The 18,191-nt window shown below is 44.6% G+C and overlaps 1 protein-coding gene across 1 annotated transcript in view; it reads left to right on the top strand.

The window, feature by feature from the left end:
* The first annotated feature begins 11,500 nt into the window (after nucleotides 1-11,500).
* Nucleotides 11,501-18,191, top strand: part of LOC136561154 (neural-cadherin-like) — a 62,323-nt gene continuing 55,632 nt past the window's right edge. Inside the window, exon 1 of the mRNA XM_066557319.1 lies at nucleotides 11,501-12,509. Coding sequence (XP_066413416.1) covers nucleotides 11,501-12,509 — 1,009 coding nt within the window. The remainder of the gene's footprint in view (nucleotides 12,510-18,191) is intronic.

Consider the following 18,191-nt stretch of genomic DNA (forward strand, 5'->3'; position numbering starts at 1 on the left):
TCCACCGCCGAACGGTGCCCCCGCCCTGCCGAGCCATCGCCAGGCGAGGCCAATCCACCGCCTATGCCCGAGCCCCCGGAGCAGGGCAGGGTCCCTGGAACAGGGGACGCAGGGACGCGTCCGGGTGTGTTTGGGATGTATCCAGAGAGGGGGACTCCACACCTGTCTGGCAGCTCTGCCACCCGTAGTGTAAAGAAGCTCTTCCTTATATTGGTGTGGGATCTGCGTTTTAGATCACCGGTATTGCTTCTCGCCCTGTCGCTGGGCTCCACTGAACAGAGCCTGGCACCATGTCGTATGGACTGATGAGATCCCTCTCACTCTTCCCCAGGCTCACGTGTCACAGTCCCTTCTCATCACAAAGATGCTCCAGACCCTTCCTCATCTTTGTGGTCTCTGCTAGACCCTCTCCAGCAGCTCCTTGCCTTTCCTGAGCTGCCCCTCTTTTGGGAGCTGCCGGCGTGAGGGACCAGCCCGGAGTGCGCTGTGTGTGAGGGCACAGCGGGACCGGCCCGGAGTGCGCTGTGTGTGAGGGCACAGCGGGACCGGAGTGCGCTGTGTGTGAGGGCACAGCGGGACCGGCCCGGAGTGCGCTGTGTGTGAGGGCACAGCGGGACCGGAGTGCGCTGTGTGTGAGGGAGCAGCAGGACGGGACCAGCCCGGAGTGCGCTGAGTGTGAGGGCACAGCGGGACCGGTCCGGAGTGTGTGAGGGCACAGCGGGACGGGCACGGTCCCGCTGGGCTGCTGGAACACCGAGGCTCTGCCGTGTCCCTTTGTGCCAGTGACTGCTACAAATGTCATCATGGACTGGTGACCTGGGCTCTGAGTCTGCCACGGGCCCTCCGATTTCCCCTAAAAAGCAGCCGTGGGGACGCGATTTGGTGGATCATCCCACGGGAGCTGCAGGGAATGGCGTTGCCCCCAGCTCTGCTCTGCTGTTTGGGGCTCCCCAAAAGTGCCTCCTTGTGCTGACCCCCCCGCTCCTCAGTTCGGTCCACAGTCCGCAATGGGGACCAAAAGACATCCTGACCTGCAGCCACTAGCCTGTCTCTGGAATCAAATAGAAAAAAAAAACCCGCACTTCCCCAAAAAGCTGACAAAGGTACTGACCTTCATCAGACTGGGTACAAAGACACTAATAGCGTCAAAATAGCAATGCAACTATTACTGGCACTCTCATTTAATAGCTTCAATCACGTTTGAAAAGTAACTTTCACACCTCAAATTTCAGCCTTTATTGTTGATTTGTCACACTCTTATTACAGGCTGTAGGTTTTCCATTCGTACTCTAAGATTTAATTTAACTGAAGAAAAACCCCAAAAGCTGCTCTGCCAGGATGAATAAGCCACAGCTCCCTTACCACAGGGAAAATAAATAATTTTTTACCAAATATTTCTGGTCTAGTTTTAAACAGTAACAAAATGTGTCAAGTGCTTATTTCTTTAACAACTCTGGCAGCGAATGCAGACAAAAATAGCGGAGTGGAGTTAATTTATTTTGGATTTTTCCATGTCGCACCTTCCAGATGGACCACAGGAGCCCATCCATCCTGCCTGAAAACCTCCCGTCCATCCTCGTGTTCTGAGCAGCATGTTCCGACCGATTGAAAGTCAGGGCTATTTCGGGATCAGGTATTTAGCGGTTCACAAGGTATGATTTGGTTTGTCCCTCCCCATGGGCAGCAGAGGGAGCCCTTGTTCTACACAACAGTATTCTGTGCTCATCGTTAAACAGACAACAAAACAAAAAATTGTTTGGGTTGGTTTTTTGGGTTTTTTGGGTTTTTTCGTTTTGTTTTCGTTTTGGTTTTGTTTTTTTTTTTTTTTTTGCCGCGCAGTATGTTCTCCCAGATGAAGCTTTAATCTATATCGTACATCTCTGCTGCTGTAAATTCATGCTCCATTATACCACCATATGCTTGGCTTCGCTCAGAGAAAGCTGCAGTAATCCTAATACTTCATCTCGCTTTAGAGATATTTGTGTTGTGGATTTCACTGCATATTGTTTGCTCCCACACTTAAAGGTTATGTCTTAATAAGTTGTTCTGGATGAGTTTATTAGCAGGGAGCTGGCAGTTGATGAGTTTTTGTGTTTTGTGAGAAGGTGTCGTAGTTATTGCCAATTACGATATGAGGCTCAGGAAGCAAAAGAGTTTGTGGTTCATTAAAGAAATCTGGAGGTAGCAATGCTTTAAGTTGTGTATTGTTTTTGGCTCATCAGCTCATCAGTTGTGTATTGTTTTGGCCTGGTTTGTTTTTCAGCTGCTCCCAGGTACAGATCATTTCCTCTGCAAACAGGGCAGCTCTTACTGCAAAAGCATGAAAGGATGGACCAAGGTTTTTCAGAATCCGTTGAACAGTTTATTCTGTTCAGAACCTTTAATTGTAATGCAGAAATAGTGGATTCCTGGAAATTCTCAACATTTTTGATATATCCACAGAATTCTGTGTGTCATTTATATTGATGAAGGATGATAAACAGAGATGCTTTAAAAAGACTGGTTTTCCTATTTGTTAAACTTATACTGTGTATTATTTAGGAATGTCAGCTGTAAAAATGCTCAGTATGTATTGGTTTGCAAGTTATAATGCCCTATGTATAGATTAGTAATTCAGCAGAGTTCTCAGGACTACTTGAGATATGTAAAAATCTCCAGGAGATCACTTTCAATAAGCAGGATCCTTCACAAGTCCTTTGAGACTCAATTTCAAACACTAGGGGGATCAAGAAAAGCTTGCTGATTTTTTCCCCAAGGTTTTAATCACTATAAATGGTGTCTTTATTTAAGTAATGCTCACATTGACCTCATAATCACCCTTGGAATGACACCAAATTAGAGTCGTAACAGAATGCATGAAAAAACTCATGAACAAAATGTCTCATCCCTCAAGCAACTGTAAATAAAGCAAAATATTGATGGTTGTGACAACACTCTGCAACTCTGTGTTTAGCACTTCTGCTTGGAAGATACACTGGAAATCCTCACTTGATGAAATCCTTGCTAAGTCATCTCTGGCTTAAATTAAAATTTTAAAAAAAATAAATCACAGAAACATTGCTATAAAAATCGGCAGACATTGCAATGTCTTCAAAATAAACATTGCAAGATTTTTCCACCTTACAGAAGCTGAAGTAAGATACTATAAGAAAAGTAATATTAAAAAAAAGAAAATTGAATTCTATTTGATGAGAAAGAAATTAAGAAAAATTTACAGCAGGAGTAGAAACTACAATCTTCAATGATTAACAGTGGCTTTAAAGCATCTAATTAGTAATTATACAATAACATTGTGCCTGTTCCAAATCTTACTGAAGCCATAGAAGATGTCCCCTTTAATTTCCATTGTCCCATAAACAAACAAAGCAATGCAGAGAAGGATTATTTGCAATGCAACACTCTGAATGGTGCCTCAGCAGTGGGCTCAAATAAATGAATAAATGTGGCATGAGAATCACTGTGCCCAGGCTGGACCATGGCTTTACAAAGAGTTGTATGCAATAATAGCAAAATACAGTAGAATGGATTTGGAAGTGGAATGATGTCCATGTGTGAAGAGATGTCAGATTGTAAAAGACAGGAGTGAGAAAAGGAAAAATATTACTCTTTACAGTTTTATTGACAGACTTTTAAATTACATTTATTTTCAAAGACTAAATAGCAAATGTTTTGTAGGAACATAATCCATATAGTGCCATCAGATGTGAGGAGCTCATTCAGGTGTTTCCTTATGCTATATATATTTATATATTTAAAGTGGGATACAGAAGCTGTGATTGTATCTTACAGATTTCAGCAGGAACTGAATTGGGGTTTAAGTTCCACCTGCACACTACCTGAGTTCATGTGTAATTTTCAGTCCACTGAAACGAGTCGCCGGCTGGCTCCTGAAATTCCGCATTGGGCAGGATGCCTCAAAAACCCAAGCTGGCCCCAGTGCCAACTTGGGCTGGTTTGACAGTGCCAAGTGGCTCCTGCAATCTGCCATCAGGAACCCAGCATGGTGAGTTTTGTTTCCCAGGGAAAAGGGTCAATGTTGGTGTTCAGGGGCCTCTGGCCCAGAGTGACCCTGGTTTGCTCCTGAAATTCCATATTGCACAGGTGCCTCCCAGACCCGAGCTGGCACCAGTGCCAACTCAGGCTGGTTTGACAGTGCCAAGTGGCTCCAGCAATCTGCCATCAGGAACCTGGGCTGGTGAGTTTTGTTTGCCAGGGATAAAGGCTGGAGGTAGTGTTCAGTTGCCTGTGGTGCTAAGTGGCTGTCTGTCTGTCTGCAGGGGTTCTGAAATCCAGGTCTCCTCTGCCCCACCCCTCTCTTCCCTCAATCCCCACCGGTGACTCCCTGCAGCAGCATGTGGGTACCCGAACAGGAGCTTTGGGGTGACCCACAGACATTGCAGGCTGAGGGGCAAAGAGGGGGGGGCTTGACAGGTGGAGAGCTGACACTGAGGGTTAGGGGTGCACAGGACACTGGGTAGGGTTAGGGCACAGGTGTAGCAGCCCTCACCCCAGCCCTAAGCTCACCCTGAACAGCACCAGGTTTTCCCTACTGCAGCACAAGGCAGCAGCCCTGATGGTGGGACAGCCCTGGGACCCTCCCAGCAGGTGCAGGCAGTTACCCCAGTTAAAAGGTAGAGATGATGTTTGGAGGCTGCAGAGTTGCAGGTAGGGTTTGTGGCTGAGAAGGTTTTTATGGGTTTTTTTTTTTTCAGGGCTTTAAGAGTATTATTTTTGGGGTTTTTGCTAGAGTTTTTTAGGAGTTTTCTGGGAATGTTTAGGATAGCTTTAGGGCTTTTTCAGGGTATTTAAATGATTTTTTAGGGTGTTTTAAGGGCTTTCTTACTACTAATTTGAATTTTTAGTGCTTTTTTTGTGTGTGCTTGGAGCTTTTGTAAGGCTATTTAAAAATATTTAGGGCTTTTTTTAGGACTATTGAGGGTATGTGGAGAACTTTTTTTGGACTAAGGTATTTCTAGGGTTTTTGAGGGAATTTCTAGGCTTTTTTAGGGTCTTATCAGGGCATTTGAAAGATTTTAGGGGTATTCTCAGAGCTCTTTTAGGACTATTTAGAGATTTTTTTAAAGGTTATTTGGGGATTTTTAAGGGTGTTTTAGGGGCTTTTTAAAAGTAGGGTGTTTTTAGTGAATTCTGAGGCTATTTTTAGGTTTTTGTGGGGTGTTTAGGACACTTTGAAAACTAGGGCTTTTTTAGGGAATTGATAGGGTATTTTTAGGGTCCTTTCAGGGCATGACAGAGGCTGTGGGGCAGCTTGAGGGGCACTGTGGGGGTTTGAGGGTGGCAGAGGCTGGGAGCTGAGGGAGGAGCAGGGAGAGGGGACAGTGGGTGACACACCGAGATGCTGAGGGTGGCAGGGGCAGCTGGAGGGTGACACTGAGAAGCTGGGGGCTGAGGGGCAAAGGAAGGGGATTAAGGGTGACACACAGGAGCTGAGGGGCAGCTGAGAGGGGGGCTTGAGGGCTGGACAGTGCAGTGGAGATCAGGGCTACAGGGTACAGCTTAGGAGGCAAGTTAGGGTACAGGTGCAGCGCCCCTTAGCCCAGCCCTAACCTCAGCCTAAGCAGCCCCACTAAAAACAGCCTTTTCCCCCAACAGCAGCACAACACAGCAACCCTAACAGAGAGACCAGAGCAGAGCCCTCCCGGCGGGACAGGACACCACCCTCACACCAGGACAGTGACAGAGCTCTCAGAGGACAAGATCCACTGTAAAAAGGTAGGGAAGACATCTGAGGGTTAAAGAGCAACAGGTGGCAGGTTTTTTCAGGATTTTTCCACAACTGCTAAGGATATATAGGGGATTCTTGAAGGTTTCTTAGGACATTTTTGGCTTAGCCTTAGCCTAAGGCAGCATTTACTGCCTAGGGTTAGGGTTACACCTAGGGTTAGGGTTTTGAAAACCACAAAGCCCAGAGCTCCAGGCACACTGCAGCTGCAAAAGGCATCCCAAGGGGAACACAGAACAGCCAAAAGCTCTTCCTCCATAGCTTTCTTGTTTTAATAGCCTGAGACCATAAGAGTGAGGAAGCTTTCACAGAGGCATTGTGCCTCACTGGTTCCTTGGCTGTACAAACAATATTTTCTTTGATACAGCAGCCTGTAAGCTTTGGTTCCTAAATTTCCCTTTACAGCAGCTGTAAACTTTGGTTCCTAAATTTCCAGCATTAATATGTTTGAGTATTTTTAACATGTAAGTGCACAAAATATACATTAGATAAATCCAAACATTTGTTTAGGTTTGTGTCACTGTTGGGCTTCTTTAATTTTCAAAGATGAAGGTGAGATAATTACTTTAAAGGTGGTTTCTCCCCTTGTTGGTAATACATTTGTCTTTATCACTGAGTAAACCAGAATATTTCTTACAATAACTGTTCTGATTGACACCCTTGCTATTTGTGATGTACTGTATAAGATACCTCAAATGAACCAGACACCAGGTCATTGTACTGTCATAGTGTTTGGAGTTATGTAAACAAATGTTATTTCCAAAGGATTGTTTCTAGAAACCTCTTGTCTGTACCTTTCTGTTCAATGTGCTGATGTGTAATGCTTTAAAGTTTGCTTCCTCCTCCCTGGGGGCAAACCCCTCTCAAACCCAGGCAGCCTCTACGGAGGAGGGTTGCACTGGACACTGGATCTAGGTCAGTCCATCTGTGGCTTTCAGAGCTACTGCCCTTGGCAGATGTGGGCTCCCTGATTTTGCAGCAGTTGTCTGCTCCAGACCCTGGAGGCCTTCACATCCCAAGCCATAGGGCTGCAGTCCAGTGATGTCCTTTCCAGAGCTGGGGAATCTGGAAGGCCAGATTCTCAGCAGCCCTTTAAGCCAGATGCTGAGCAGCTCACAAGAAGCCTGCCTGGCTTCGGCTGAAAGCTGGGCAGAATGGAATCAGATACATTTTCTTTGCCAAACTGCACATTCTGACCGTGTAATTTGTTCTTCTGATATGTTCTGCTGAGTCAAAAATAATTTGGGTTTCACACATAGAGAAACATGATGACCAAAACAAAAGATACTGAAGTTTTAGAGAATTACACTTGTGAATAGGAAAGACAAGCAAGAATTAATGGGTTCTTTATGTTTATTGCAAGATTACAAATAACTGAAAAAAATTGGAACAAGATTTTACTAAGATTTAGTGTTTGGCATATGTATTTGTTGTATTTTATGTATTGAATGTGAAAAGAGCAGTCTACTTCTCACAGACATTTTATTAAGGCAGTATGGGGATGGAACACAGTCTTGAGAAAAATGAGCATTTAGAGAATAGGATAAAGTCATGCAAAAATCATTATTTTTTAAATTTTTTTAAAACATTTTTTCTGTCTTAGTCACAAGTCAAAAAAACTTTATCATGTGAAGACTTAAGGGCTTAAGAAAAGCTTTTCTGTAAAGGTTTTCAAACTGTTTAGGGCCATTATTAATGATGTGTTTCTACTGGTAAGCAGTAAGGCACCAGCCAGGGAAGACAGAGTATACCTTTAGAGTGTGATTAGAGTGACAATTGATTGTGGCTGTCTTGTCACATTTTAAAACACCTCAGGTTCCCCTTTTTATAGTAGAGGAAATGTATTTAAATATCTGTATAGAGGCTTTGCCCCGGCGGTCCTGGTTGTCCTTGATGGGCTGCAGCTGTGACCAATGGAGATAACTGGGATAAAAGGGGGTGGGTTAGCCAGGCAGGGAGAGCCTTGGAGGAGCCCTGACCTGAGAGGGAACAGCATGCAGCAGAAGGAGTCAGTGAAGATCTGCAGCCATGAGAATACACCAAAGAGGTATGGACTTTAGAAATCTGATAACAACAATATAAGACTCTAGAAATAATAGAGTCTTATATTACAACAACACCTTTTGGATGTGGTGGTATAGCTGATTTAGTTTGATTATAAGTCATGTAGGAGGTGTTTCCAGCTGTATATGTATGTCCATTTAGGTACATGATTGTAATTAAAACATTTGCTCTAACCTTGGACTTGTATATAGCACGCTATGCTTAACTGCAGAAAGGGTCTTCCAGCTGGTTGAAATAAACTGGAAAGTAATTGTTATAAAATAATGAAAGATACCGAAAAAGTCACTAGCTTTTCCCTTTTGGAGGAAGAATTCTGCTTTTAGCCTGACAGAAGGTGTTTCTTGCACTTATTTCAGCACTAGACTCCAAGAAAAATTTGTGACTTATAGAGAGAAAGCTGCATAAAGAACTAGCAAGGATTACACAACAACAGCTGTACTTCTGAATAATTTAGGTTTAATTTGCAAAATTATACAGGAAAGGATTAGGACTTGCATTTGAGAAAATGGTGCTACAAGTGTTGCTATGAAAAGTGGCAATGTACAAACCATCCCAAATTGCACTGGGGCTGTTGTGTCACTCTGGGCTGGGTCCTGCAGACCTGCTTGCCAAGACTCTTGTAGAATCCTGGCTGGGGAGTAAATAGTGTAGGAAGAACTTCCTTTGGCTGAATATGCAGCTGAGCAGAGCCCTTCCTGAGGGTTTAAACTTGTGCTTGACAGGAATGTCTGGCAGGTGCACCTGGTGGCACACACAGCATCTTGCTCTGGAGGGGTCAATTAATTCTGTTATGATTATATATTTACAGTTATTTATAGTAAAAGATCTTAGGGGATTTCCAGCCCCTTTCTTCTCTGGGAAAGCCAGCTATTGAGTATGTGGCAGTCAAGAGCACTCACTGCTTCAGGCATATTTTCCTTTTGATCAAAAGCAAAGTTGATTGTCCCACTTTTCCCAAAGCTATCCTGCTCTTCAGCTACAAGGTATATGTAAACCAGGAAGAATGTCTTGTTCTTCTCTCCTGCCTCAATATTGACACTGCAGTCCCATAAGGTTAAGGCAAGATTTTCCTCAGAATGTTTCCTGCTCATATTTCAGAGGAATTCTGATTTGTAAACTGCAAATTCTCCATCAAATGCTTGTCCTGATGTTTCTGTAAAAAAAAATTATGTTTATATATAAATCACTAAGTTACAGACTGTTACAATTCAGTAATTTCCAAACACGAATTCATAACATTGACAGAGATTATGCATTTGTCTTGGCTTTGCCATCACTTGGTCACATAGATGGACCTCAGTAACCAGCAGGTTGGTTTAGCTGATGCTGTGTGTGACCAGGAGAGATCTGTGGCCATGTGAAATCTCTGGAAACGATGCTCACCTGCACTCCAGGCTTGCAAGAATCTGCAGCCTCTGAGCCTGGGCAAGAGATTTACTCTCAGGTATGTAGGTGTACCCTGAGGGTTGTAAATCCTGAATTTTACAGAGAGAAAGGAGGGAAACTTCAAGTTACTGCAATAAAAGATGCACACATGTAATTCAAGGCAGGATCAAAAAAAATCTTGCTTTAATGCAAGAACTGGTACATCTTGAGAAATCCAAATGTAGAGGTAACAGAAATAAAAGATTTTGTAAATGGGAGGATGGTCTGGAACATTCAGAGAACCCTGATGGGACCGCAGAGAGTGCTGTTCAACAGTCAGGGAAAGGATGCAAATGATATGTAAATGATATATTCTAGATCTCAATAGATTTGTGAAGTAGAAGACCTGAGGAGCTTGTACTGTAAAGTGACTGTGGTCAGGATTTCTGGAGGTGGGCTGAAGGCAGAAGGACTCTGACTATCCAATATCCAGGGCACCAATTCAGATTCCCACTGATTTGCAGAGTTGGTAATAGGATTAGGGAGTCTCAAGTATTTCTCTATGATTACCATAGGGCAGTGAACTATAAAACAACATACTTTTATTTTTTTAATAAACAATGGTATAAGGTCTCTATTTCTTTCTAAAAAAACCCTTGTGCAATCTCCCAGTTTCCTGTCTACATGCTGATTAGGATAACATAGTTTGAGTTCTGCATTTGAAATCATGAATGAGGCTCATCTTTAGTCTGTTGAAACCACATATGTGTTTAAATTACTTATCTGTTGAACATCTGATGCAGAAGTGAAAGACCTTGCAAAATATAGCACTGTTCCTGGTATTTACAGAGGTAAATCCTGGTGGATGTAGAAAACAGAACTCACTAAAATGCTCTCACTAAATGTTTTGATCAAAATTTGATGAAATTGTAATTGTAGATTCCTTGTAGTATCCTAGTAGCTAGGAAACTCTTGGGAAAATCCTTTTACCTTGAAGCCACATAAATCTTTGTGACCAAATTATGGGTTCTTCCTATCCCATTCCATTCTTTATTGCCCTTTGCTCTGTACACACAAGTGTAAAATTCTATTTTAAGGCTAAAAAAGCACTGAAGATAACATCCCGTATAGGAGGGTGCTTTTATAGAGACATTTCAATGTGAGGCATAAATGGAGAGATTGTGTGAAGCTGATGATTTGTTTCTCCCTAATTGCTTGCAGGATGAAATGGAGAAAGTCACTCCCTGTTGAGCACTTGGGTTTTTCATTCTGAGCCTCCCATAGGCTTCCTACTTGATCCTGGACTGCCAATTCCCCAAAGAGACAACCAGTTTGTCCAAAAGGTTTACAGGAAAGCACAATTTTGTGTCCATGAAGTTTTTCACAGTTTTGGGTGGTATACATAAGGGAAATGCACTGTTTTATGAGAAATGTAAACATTATTCAGTCTCATGAAATTCAAGTAACGTGACCAATACAGAGTATCTTTTGTTATTTTGCTGTTCTTTAATCTCAGAATGATTCTTAATGTTAAATGATTCATGTACTACATAAACACAGCCAATATCCATTTTGTATTGTTTTGGACTTTATTCTTGAAAGCACTGATCTGTTTTGAAGAGGAATTGCATAATCCAGTAACTTTTTCTACAACATCCCTGATTTATGTAGTCATAACATGGCGAAATTTACTTTTATTGGGTTTTTAGTTTTACTCTGAAAATCCAAACAGGCAAATAAATGCTGGGTTATATTTCTCTCTGGTTATCACCAGAATCATTCTTTAGTCAAGCTACATTTCGTCAAGAATTTTTTTACCTTCACAAATCCGGAGATATAAGGGAGCTAATTAATTGTGACCAAAGATGTGACTTCAGGTCAGTGACAGCCCTCAAGTACAAGCTGAGAGCAAAACTGGCATTTCAGAATAGGTAGCTGTCTAGAAATCAACAATTAAATGTTTTCAGGGGGCACCGGAGTGCTAGGAGAGCTTGCTTGACATGTAACAGACTGCAGGACATCACCTGTGCAGCGATGCCCGCGGCGCGCGGAGGAAGAACTCGGCTGCCGGAGGAGGAAAAGCGAGCGGCACTTGTTCCGCCAGCGGGATCGTTTGGGCAGCTCGCCTGGCGGGGACATCCTACAGCCGGCGCACGGGACGGTTCGCTCCGCGTGCTCTCGGAGCGGGGGAAGGCAGGGCGGGGGCGGGAGCGGCCCCGTGTGCCCCGGCCCCTCCCCGCCCGCCCACTGCGGGGAGCGGCGGGCAGGGCCGGGCAGCGCGGGGAGCGCCGCGCACCCGCCCGCCCGCAGCCGCCGCTCGCAGCCGGCATGGCCCCCCGCGGAGCGCGGCGCGCCGCCGGCTGCCTGCTGCTCTGCTGGGCTCTGGCCGCCGCCCGCGCCGCGCCGCGCAGGACACCCTCGTTCGACGGGCACGTCGCGGAGAACCGGCCGGCGGGCACGCGGGTGCGCGGGCTCAGCATCCCCCTGACGCGGCTGGGGCCCGAGCCCTGGTGCGCCAAGGTGCAGGGGCGTCGCTGGCACCTGCAGCTGCTGGGCGAGGGACACTCGCACTTCCAGGTGTCGCTGGACGCGCGCACGGCCCGCGTGTGGCTGCGCACCCGCCGCCCGCTGGACCGCGAGGCGCGGGCGCTGTACTCGCTCCGCCTGGGGCTGTGCTGCAAGCGCTGCGAGCCCCAGGGCGCCGCGCCCGCCGAGCTGGCCGCGCTCACCGTGCGCGTCCTGGACGACAACGACAACGCGCCGCGGTTCGTGGGGCCGGGCTCCGCGCAGCTCCGCGTGGAGGAGACGCTGGCGCTCAAGTCCCAGGTGTGGCAGGCGCGGGCCGAGGACGCGGACGCGGGCGCCAACGCGGAGCTGCGCTACTTCGCCCTCCCGCGCAGCGCGCACTTCTTCGTGGTGCCGCGCAGCGGACGCGTGGTGCTGGTGAGCTCCCTGCTCCACCTGCGCGCTCCCATCCCGCTGCGCGTCTACGCGCGGGATCGCGGCCGGCCCGCGCTGCTCAGCGAGCCCCTGGAGCTGGAGGTGCTGCCGCAGCCCAAGCGCCTCCCGCCGCCGCCGCCCCGCCGCCGCCGGGCCGCGCTGCCGCCCGCCGCGCCCCTGGCGCTCGCCCTGCCCGAGGACGCCCGGCCGGGCACCCGCCTGGCCACCCTGGCCCCAGCGCGCTTCGCCTCCGCGTGGTTCGAGCTGCTGTCGCCGCCCGTCGAGGAGTCGCCGGTGAGCGTGGAGCGAGAGAGCGGCGAGGTGACGCTGCGCGCCGCCCTGGACAGGGAGGCGGTGGCCGCCTGGGAGCTCGTCGTCCGCGTCCAGGAGCGCCGAGGTGCGTGTTAGGCAAAGTCTTAGACGAAGCAGTGGTCTGGTCCCATCGGGGAGTCCGAGGACAGTTTGGCCCCGGGTGACTGCAGACAAAGCACCTAACGATGACTTAGCATCAGGTGTCATATGCAGTGCTGTGGAATGTACTTTTGGTCTTTTAAATCTGTAAACTATTAGCATTAAAAACACTGGAAGTGACCAGAGGCGCTATGTAGTTTAGGAAAAGTGGACTGTACAGCTGCGTGAAAATGCTTGGAGCAGTAAGGTGTTTAGCAGAATTTAAGTGTTTCACTGGTTAGAATTTTTATTTGTTACTGAGTGGTCGAGGCACAGTACAGGTGTTTGTTATTAGAGTATTCTCTATAGTGCTCGTCCTGTAAGTGCCTAATTTGCAGCATGCAGCTGAAGCCATTGAGTTTTGAGTCATTATTAAAGTTGAGTGTGTTTGACTCACAAGCCTGACGTGGGGTTTGGCAGGACTGGAGCCCTTGTGTTTAGGTAGCTGTTCTTTTTAAAAAAATATCTCAGGAGTTCAATGTACACCATTAAAATGGCATGTCTGTGACTTAAACTGTCATTTTTCACAAGCTCTTACTCAAATTAAATACAATAGCTAATTTCATTTGCTGATTACACATACTGCTTTTTAAAATTCTCTTTTCCTTTTAATTGTGATGTTGGTTAATATTTTTCACCTATAAAAATACAGATTAGTTTAAGCACATTTTTAATTTATGAATGGTGGATATCTCTGCCCATTAACCATGTCGCTTTTTTAATTTTTATGTTACTTGGATTGTAACAAGATTGCAGAGATTACCCAGATTGAGTATTGCGATTGTAACAAGGTTGCAGAGATTGCCCAGAACGAGTATTCTGGAGAAAATCTTATCAGAAGACATGAGTTGGTTGGCCTGATTTCATCTTGGAAAGGTTCAGGAAGGGTTTGGCATGATGAGACTTTTAGTGGTTGTGAAAACGATTAACTGCTCAGCACTCCAGCTGCTCAGGGTGATTTCCCTCAGCCACAGAGCAGCGCAGGCGGGAGAGATGAAAAGCTTCCCACGCGATTCCTCTCCTTATCTCGCCGGCTTTTGACTGAGGGGCAGCCCATAGGAGCGAGAGGCAGTCTATTCCTCGGTGTCTGGCAATCCCTGAGGATGCCTGCAGGGCTCTAATTAGCGCTGGCAGTTTCGGTGGCACGGATGCTTCCCCCTGTGAAGCAAGGCTACCCCAGCAGCTCCTTTCGCTCGGGTCCTGAGGAGCAGCTCTCAGATCCTCCTCGCCTTCTCTCTGGGGTTTTGTCGTGCCTGTCGCTGTCGCGTGTCGGTGTCAGTCACTTGCACTGGCTTTGAGCTGTGTTCCAGCCTGAGCTTTGGCTGCAGACCAAGAGCTTGACAGACCAATTTCCAAACCACAGCACTTTGTGTGTCCGACCCCTGCTAGTCAGTCTGGAGCAAGGCTGCCTGCCGAGGGGAATGTCATTGCTCCGAGGCAGTGACAGAGCCCAGCGGGTCAATCCGAGCGTGCTGCTGGGATGTTCACCACTCTGTCATGTAGCTCAAGTTCCAGCCCTTTGCTGGTGGCAGCCCCTCTGTCAGGATCAAGAAGATGTTGTTAGAGCAGTGGTAGCTAACCTTGCCCCGGGTTACTGCTGGTCTCACCTTTGTGATCGTTTTTTCCCTTACCTAGTTTGGATATAGAAGTCTGAGATTGCCTGGAACAAAGCTTGTCATTCTGTCATGCCTGAGATTTCACTTCCAGGGCAATGCTTGCTAATGGAGTTTACAAAAATCTGAAACAAGTTTTTACTTAATTTTAGGGATTTTTTTTTTTTAAACCATCATATATTTTCACTAAGTAGTTTGGAGCATTTTCCAGTAGCCTAATGTATTAGTGCTGGTAGTATGTAGTAGTAAGTGAATAAATCTCTAAGAAATATGTAGGACTAAGTTCTGACTCAGAGATTAGTTAGACAGCAATTAATTGTGGACAGTCCAAATGCCATACTTTAGGTAGTGATGATCTAAGTTTCTTGGTTTAAGGGAGACCAAATTCAAAATGCATCTTAATACTATTGTTTACATTAGTTAAAGGTTAGTAAAGACTTGGTACTTTCAACTCTTTCAAGTTGCAGAATGCTTTCATACTCATTTTATAGGAGTTAAAATACATTTGACATAATACTTTGAAACAGATTTAGAAAGTTTTCTCTGCTTACTTACAGTCCAAACTGCAGTCATCTGTAAAATGAAAACCAAAAGGAAGGGATAGGAGAAAGATGCCTAGCATAATGATGTGTTTTTCTTAGGCTGAAATAGGTGCAAAATATTGCAAAAGCTCCAGGAGAAAACACAGTATTTACAGAAGTGAACTTTCAGGATGAATTAAAGTGTGGAGATGGCTACACTGAGTTTTGTTGTGAATAAAAGTGCAAGTTCAGGTTCTTCCTCCAGTTTATTTACTTTGCTTTTAGTGTTTGTGGTCACTTATTTTACATTACACATAACCATAAACATTTCAGTAGCTGTGGTTTCTAGTATTAGAGCTTATGATATCAGGTGTCTATTGTCAAGTGGTATAATATTGTATTAATTTCTTCAATATATTTTTCTCTTTCCATTCTTCTTGCTGCCTGGTAACTGTGAACTGAAATGAACCAATAATTAATTCTGTCATTACTCTCTTCTTCAACCCAGGCAATGATGTTGAGGATAAGACAAGATGTTTAAATACTTTAGCATATAAAGTCTACCCTCTTTTCCTTTATCTTTTCAGTGTAGTTTATTGAGATTCATTTGTAATGTGCACTTCATGACTTACAGCAGTAACAAGTGCTTAAAAGCATTGTGCCACAAGTGATCCTAATGTATCTCTGGGCACCATAACTGTAGTTTTAGTTTGGTTTTTTTTTTGTCTGATGGACCTTTCTCAAATTAGTAGCAAGAAGATGGGTATATGGTAATAAAGCAACACTGAGCAGTTTATTCCTAGTTTGTGACAGCCCCCACTCTTTAGCTCATAAATGGGACTGTGTAGATGTCCTTTGCCTGAATTGAATTTTCTTCAAGTGGCATGTAACAGGCTGTATGTTTGTTTATTTCCCCCCTTTAGCTAAAAGAGAAGTTGGAATATTTTTTGTTTGCTTCCTCTCAGCTCTGTCCTGGATAATCAGAACAGCAGTGTGTGCAGGGCTGGGCTTCCAGATGCAGCCAGACCTTTGGTATCTCAATATCCAGCTATCTCCCACCTGTTGCTGACTGGGAAGGGTTTTCTCTCTCTGAGCTGCATTTTGTGGAAGGTATGAGTCAAGGGAGCCCACTCCACTTGGGCCTGGCAAATACCTATCAGTGTAACACGCTCACTCAGTACTGCCTGAGTACTTGGTAGACCACAGGCTTTGTGCTGGTGTATGTTCACCCATGTCAGGGGTAGATTTGAAGGGCTTTTGCAGTCTGAAGAACTTTTCAGCATCCAGGGTAGAGGTTTTTTGGCAAAGCTGCAGTTGAGCTCTAAGACTTTTGTTAGTGATGTGCACAAATCACTACCATAATTATTATCATTACCAGTGCATTACATGCTGTGGTTGCTTTGTGACCAGGCATATTTTGGTTATCAATGTCATGGTTTTATTTTAATGTAGATGCCCAAAAAAATCTTTTTTATCCTTTGAAATAACAATTTGGTCTATTTTATTGCTACAGTAAAATTAACTGCAATATGTAGAGGAAATACTGTGTTACTAGTTCTGTTTATTCATTGTGTATCTCTCTGGATTTTTGTTACATTGTAGACTTAGTTTTATCATACTTTTGTTTTCTGGAGTCAGTAATTAGTCACTAGAAAGTAGCAACAGAAAAATCTGGACTTTTTTAATGAATGGGTTTTGTTTGGTTTTGGGGGGTTTTTGGGGTTTTTTTGTTTTTTGGTTTTTTTTGTTTGTTTGTGGTTTTTTGGTGGTTTGTTTTTTGTTGGTTTTTTGTTGTTGTTTTTTTTTTTTTGTTGGTTTTTTTTTTTTTTTTGGTTTGGGTTTTTTTAATGGAATGGGCTCTCCTGTGCCTGTGGGGGAGTTTCAGGGCCTGGACAAGAGAGGACATAGTCTCTTGGTTGGTATTTCAGCTTCAGGTGAGCTCCTACCCAACCTAAACTTGAACAGTGCCAGGCTGGGATCATGCACAACCTCCCTGAGACACCTCTTCAAGTCTCTCACCAGCCTCACAGTAAAAGATTTCTTCCTAACATCCTAACCTAAATTTCCCCTCTTCCAATCTGTACCCATGACTCCTTTTCTTGTCACTGCACTTCCTGACAAAGGATGTCCCTCTGGCTTCCCTGCAAGCTCCTTCAGATACTGGAAGGTGCTGTGAGGTTCTGCCTTGGCACCGGACAGAAAAATCAGTCTTGAGAGCTGACAACACTTGAAATTGAAGAATGGCCTGGCAATCTTTATGTTTTTCATAACTAGCAAACATTTAATCCAAAATAAAATAAACCAAAACACAAACTTGACAACCTCAAACCAAAGGGAAACACCAGGAAAACCCTATGCATTAGTTTGTGCCATATAAATAAAGAGAATGCCAGAATGTCAGGGCTTAACTTGTTTTTTGGCACATGGTCCTTGAGGAGGAGTTTCCTCTGGTGACCCAATGATCACTCAGCCCTGGGTTAAATTCTTCAGTTAACCTTGCCTGGAAGGACTGATGGTTATGCTCACATTTTTTGGTGGCATTTTAGGATTTTATACCATTCAATTAATTGGGATACAATTTACTCTTTGCAAAAGCATAATGCTATTTTAAATTTTTACCCAGTGAGCAGAAGGTAACATTTCTTAGACTGTCATACACATTAATATTTCAACATGGGGTAGCATTTAATTTGAGAAGGAGCCATTATTATTCCATTAGTGCTTGGGGGAAGTGCATTAAAGATCCCACCTCTCTAATCCTGCTGTCTCAAGCTCCCTTGACCTTACTTGATCCATGAGCTTTAGCTTTGTAATCTCCTGCCATTCATTTTTTCTCATCAGGGGATTCACTGAGGGTGATGTTTGACATGCCTTCCAACAGTTAACAGCATCTCTTGTATGTTAAATATATTTATCCTGTTTAAATCAACATAGAGAGTGGAGATCCCAATTTTGGTAATATTTTCACCTTGAAGGATTTTGTGCTTGGAAGTCAAGGATCATCTGTTTTAATTTTATCTGGGGCCTTAGTCCCTTACTAGCTGTATTGATTCTGGGGGGATCATCCCTAAGAATTAAGTAGCTTCTGGGTAATGTTTTGCCTTTTACATTTCTTATTGCCTCTTTCATGAATTACATCTGTCAACAGTTACACTTCAAACTCAGCTTAAGTTGAAATCATCATCTATTATCCAGCAGATGGATTTCATTAAACAGCAGTGGGTTTCATGCACTTAAGTAAAAAAAAGTGTGTTCTGTGTGCATTCAGGACAGCTATAGGTGTTTACAGGTTGGGAATGTTACTGATCTGTGGCAGAAAGGAATGTCTGAGGAAGCTGTGGAGCACCATCTTGGTGTTTGATCAGTCTGAATATTTTGAAATTTCCTGCTTTTTATTCCAAGCAGTCAGATTAAAAATATCTTTCTGAGACTGCTGTGACTTGAACACCAAAGCTGTTTAGATCTTCTGGCTGTTTATCATCTCAAACATTCAGT

This window comes from Molothrus aeneus, chromosome 11 (assembly GCF_037042795.1).
Source record: "Molothrus aeneus isolate 106 chromosome 11, BPBGC_Maene_1.0, whole genome shotgun sequence".
Classification (NCBI taxonomy): domain Eukaryota; kingdom Metazoa; phylum Chordata; class Aves; order Passeriformes; family Icteridae; genus Molothrus; species Molothrus aeneus.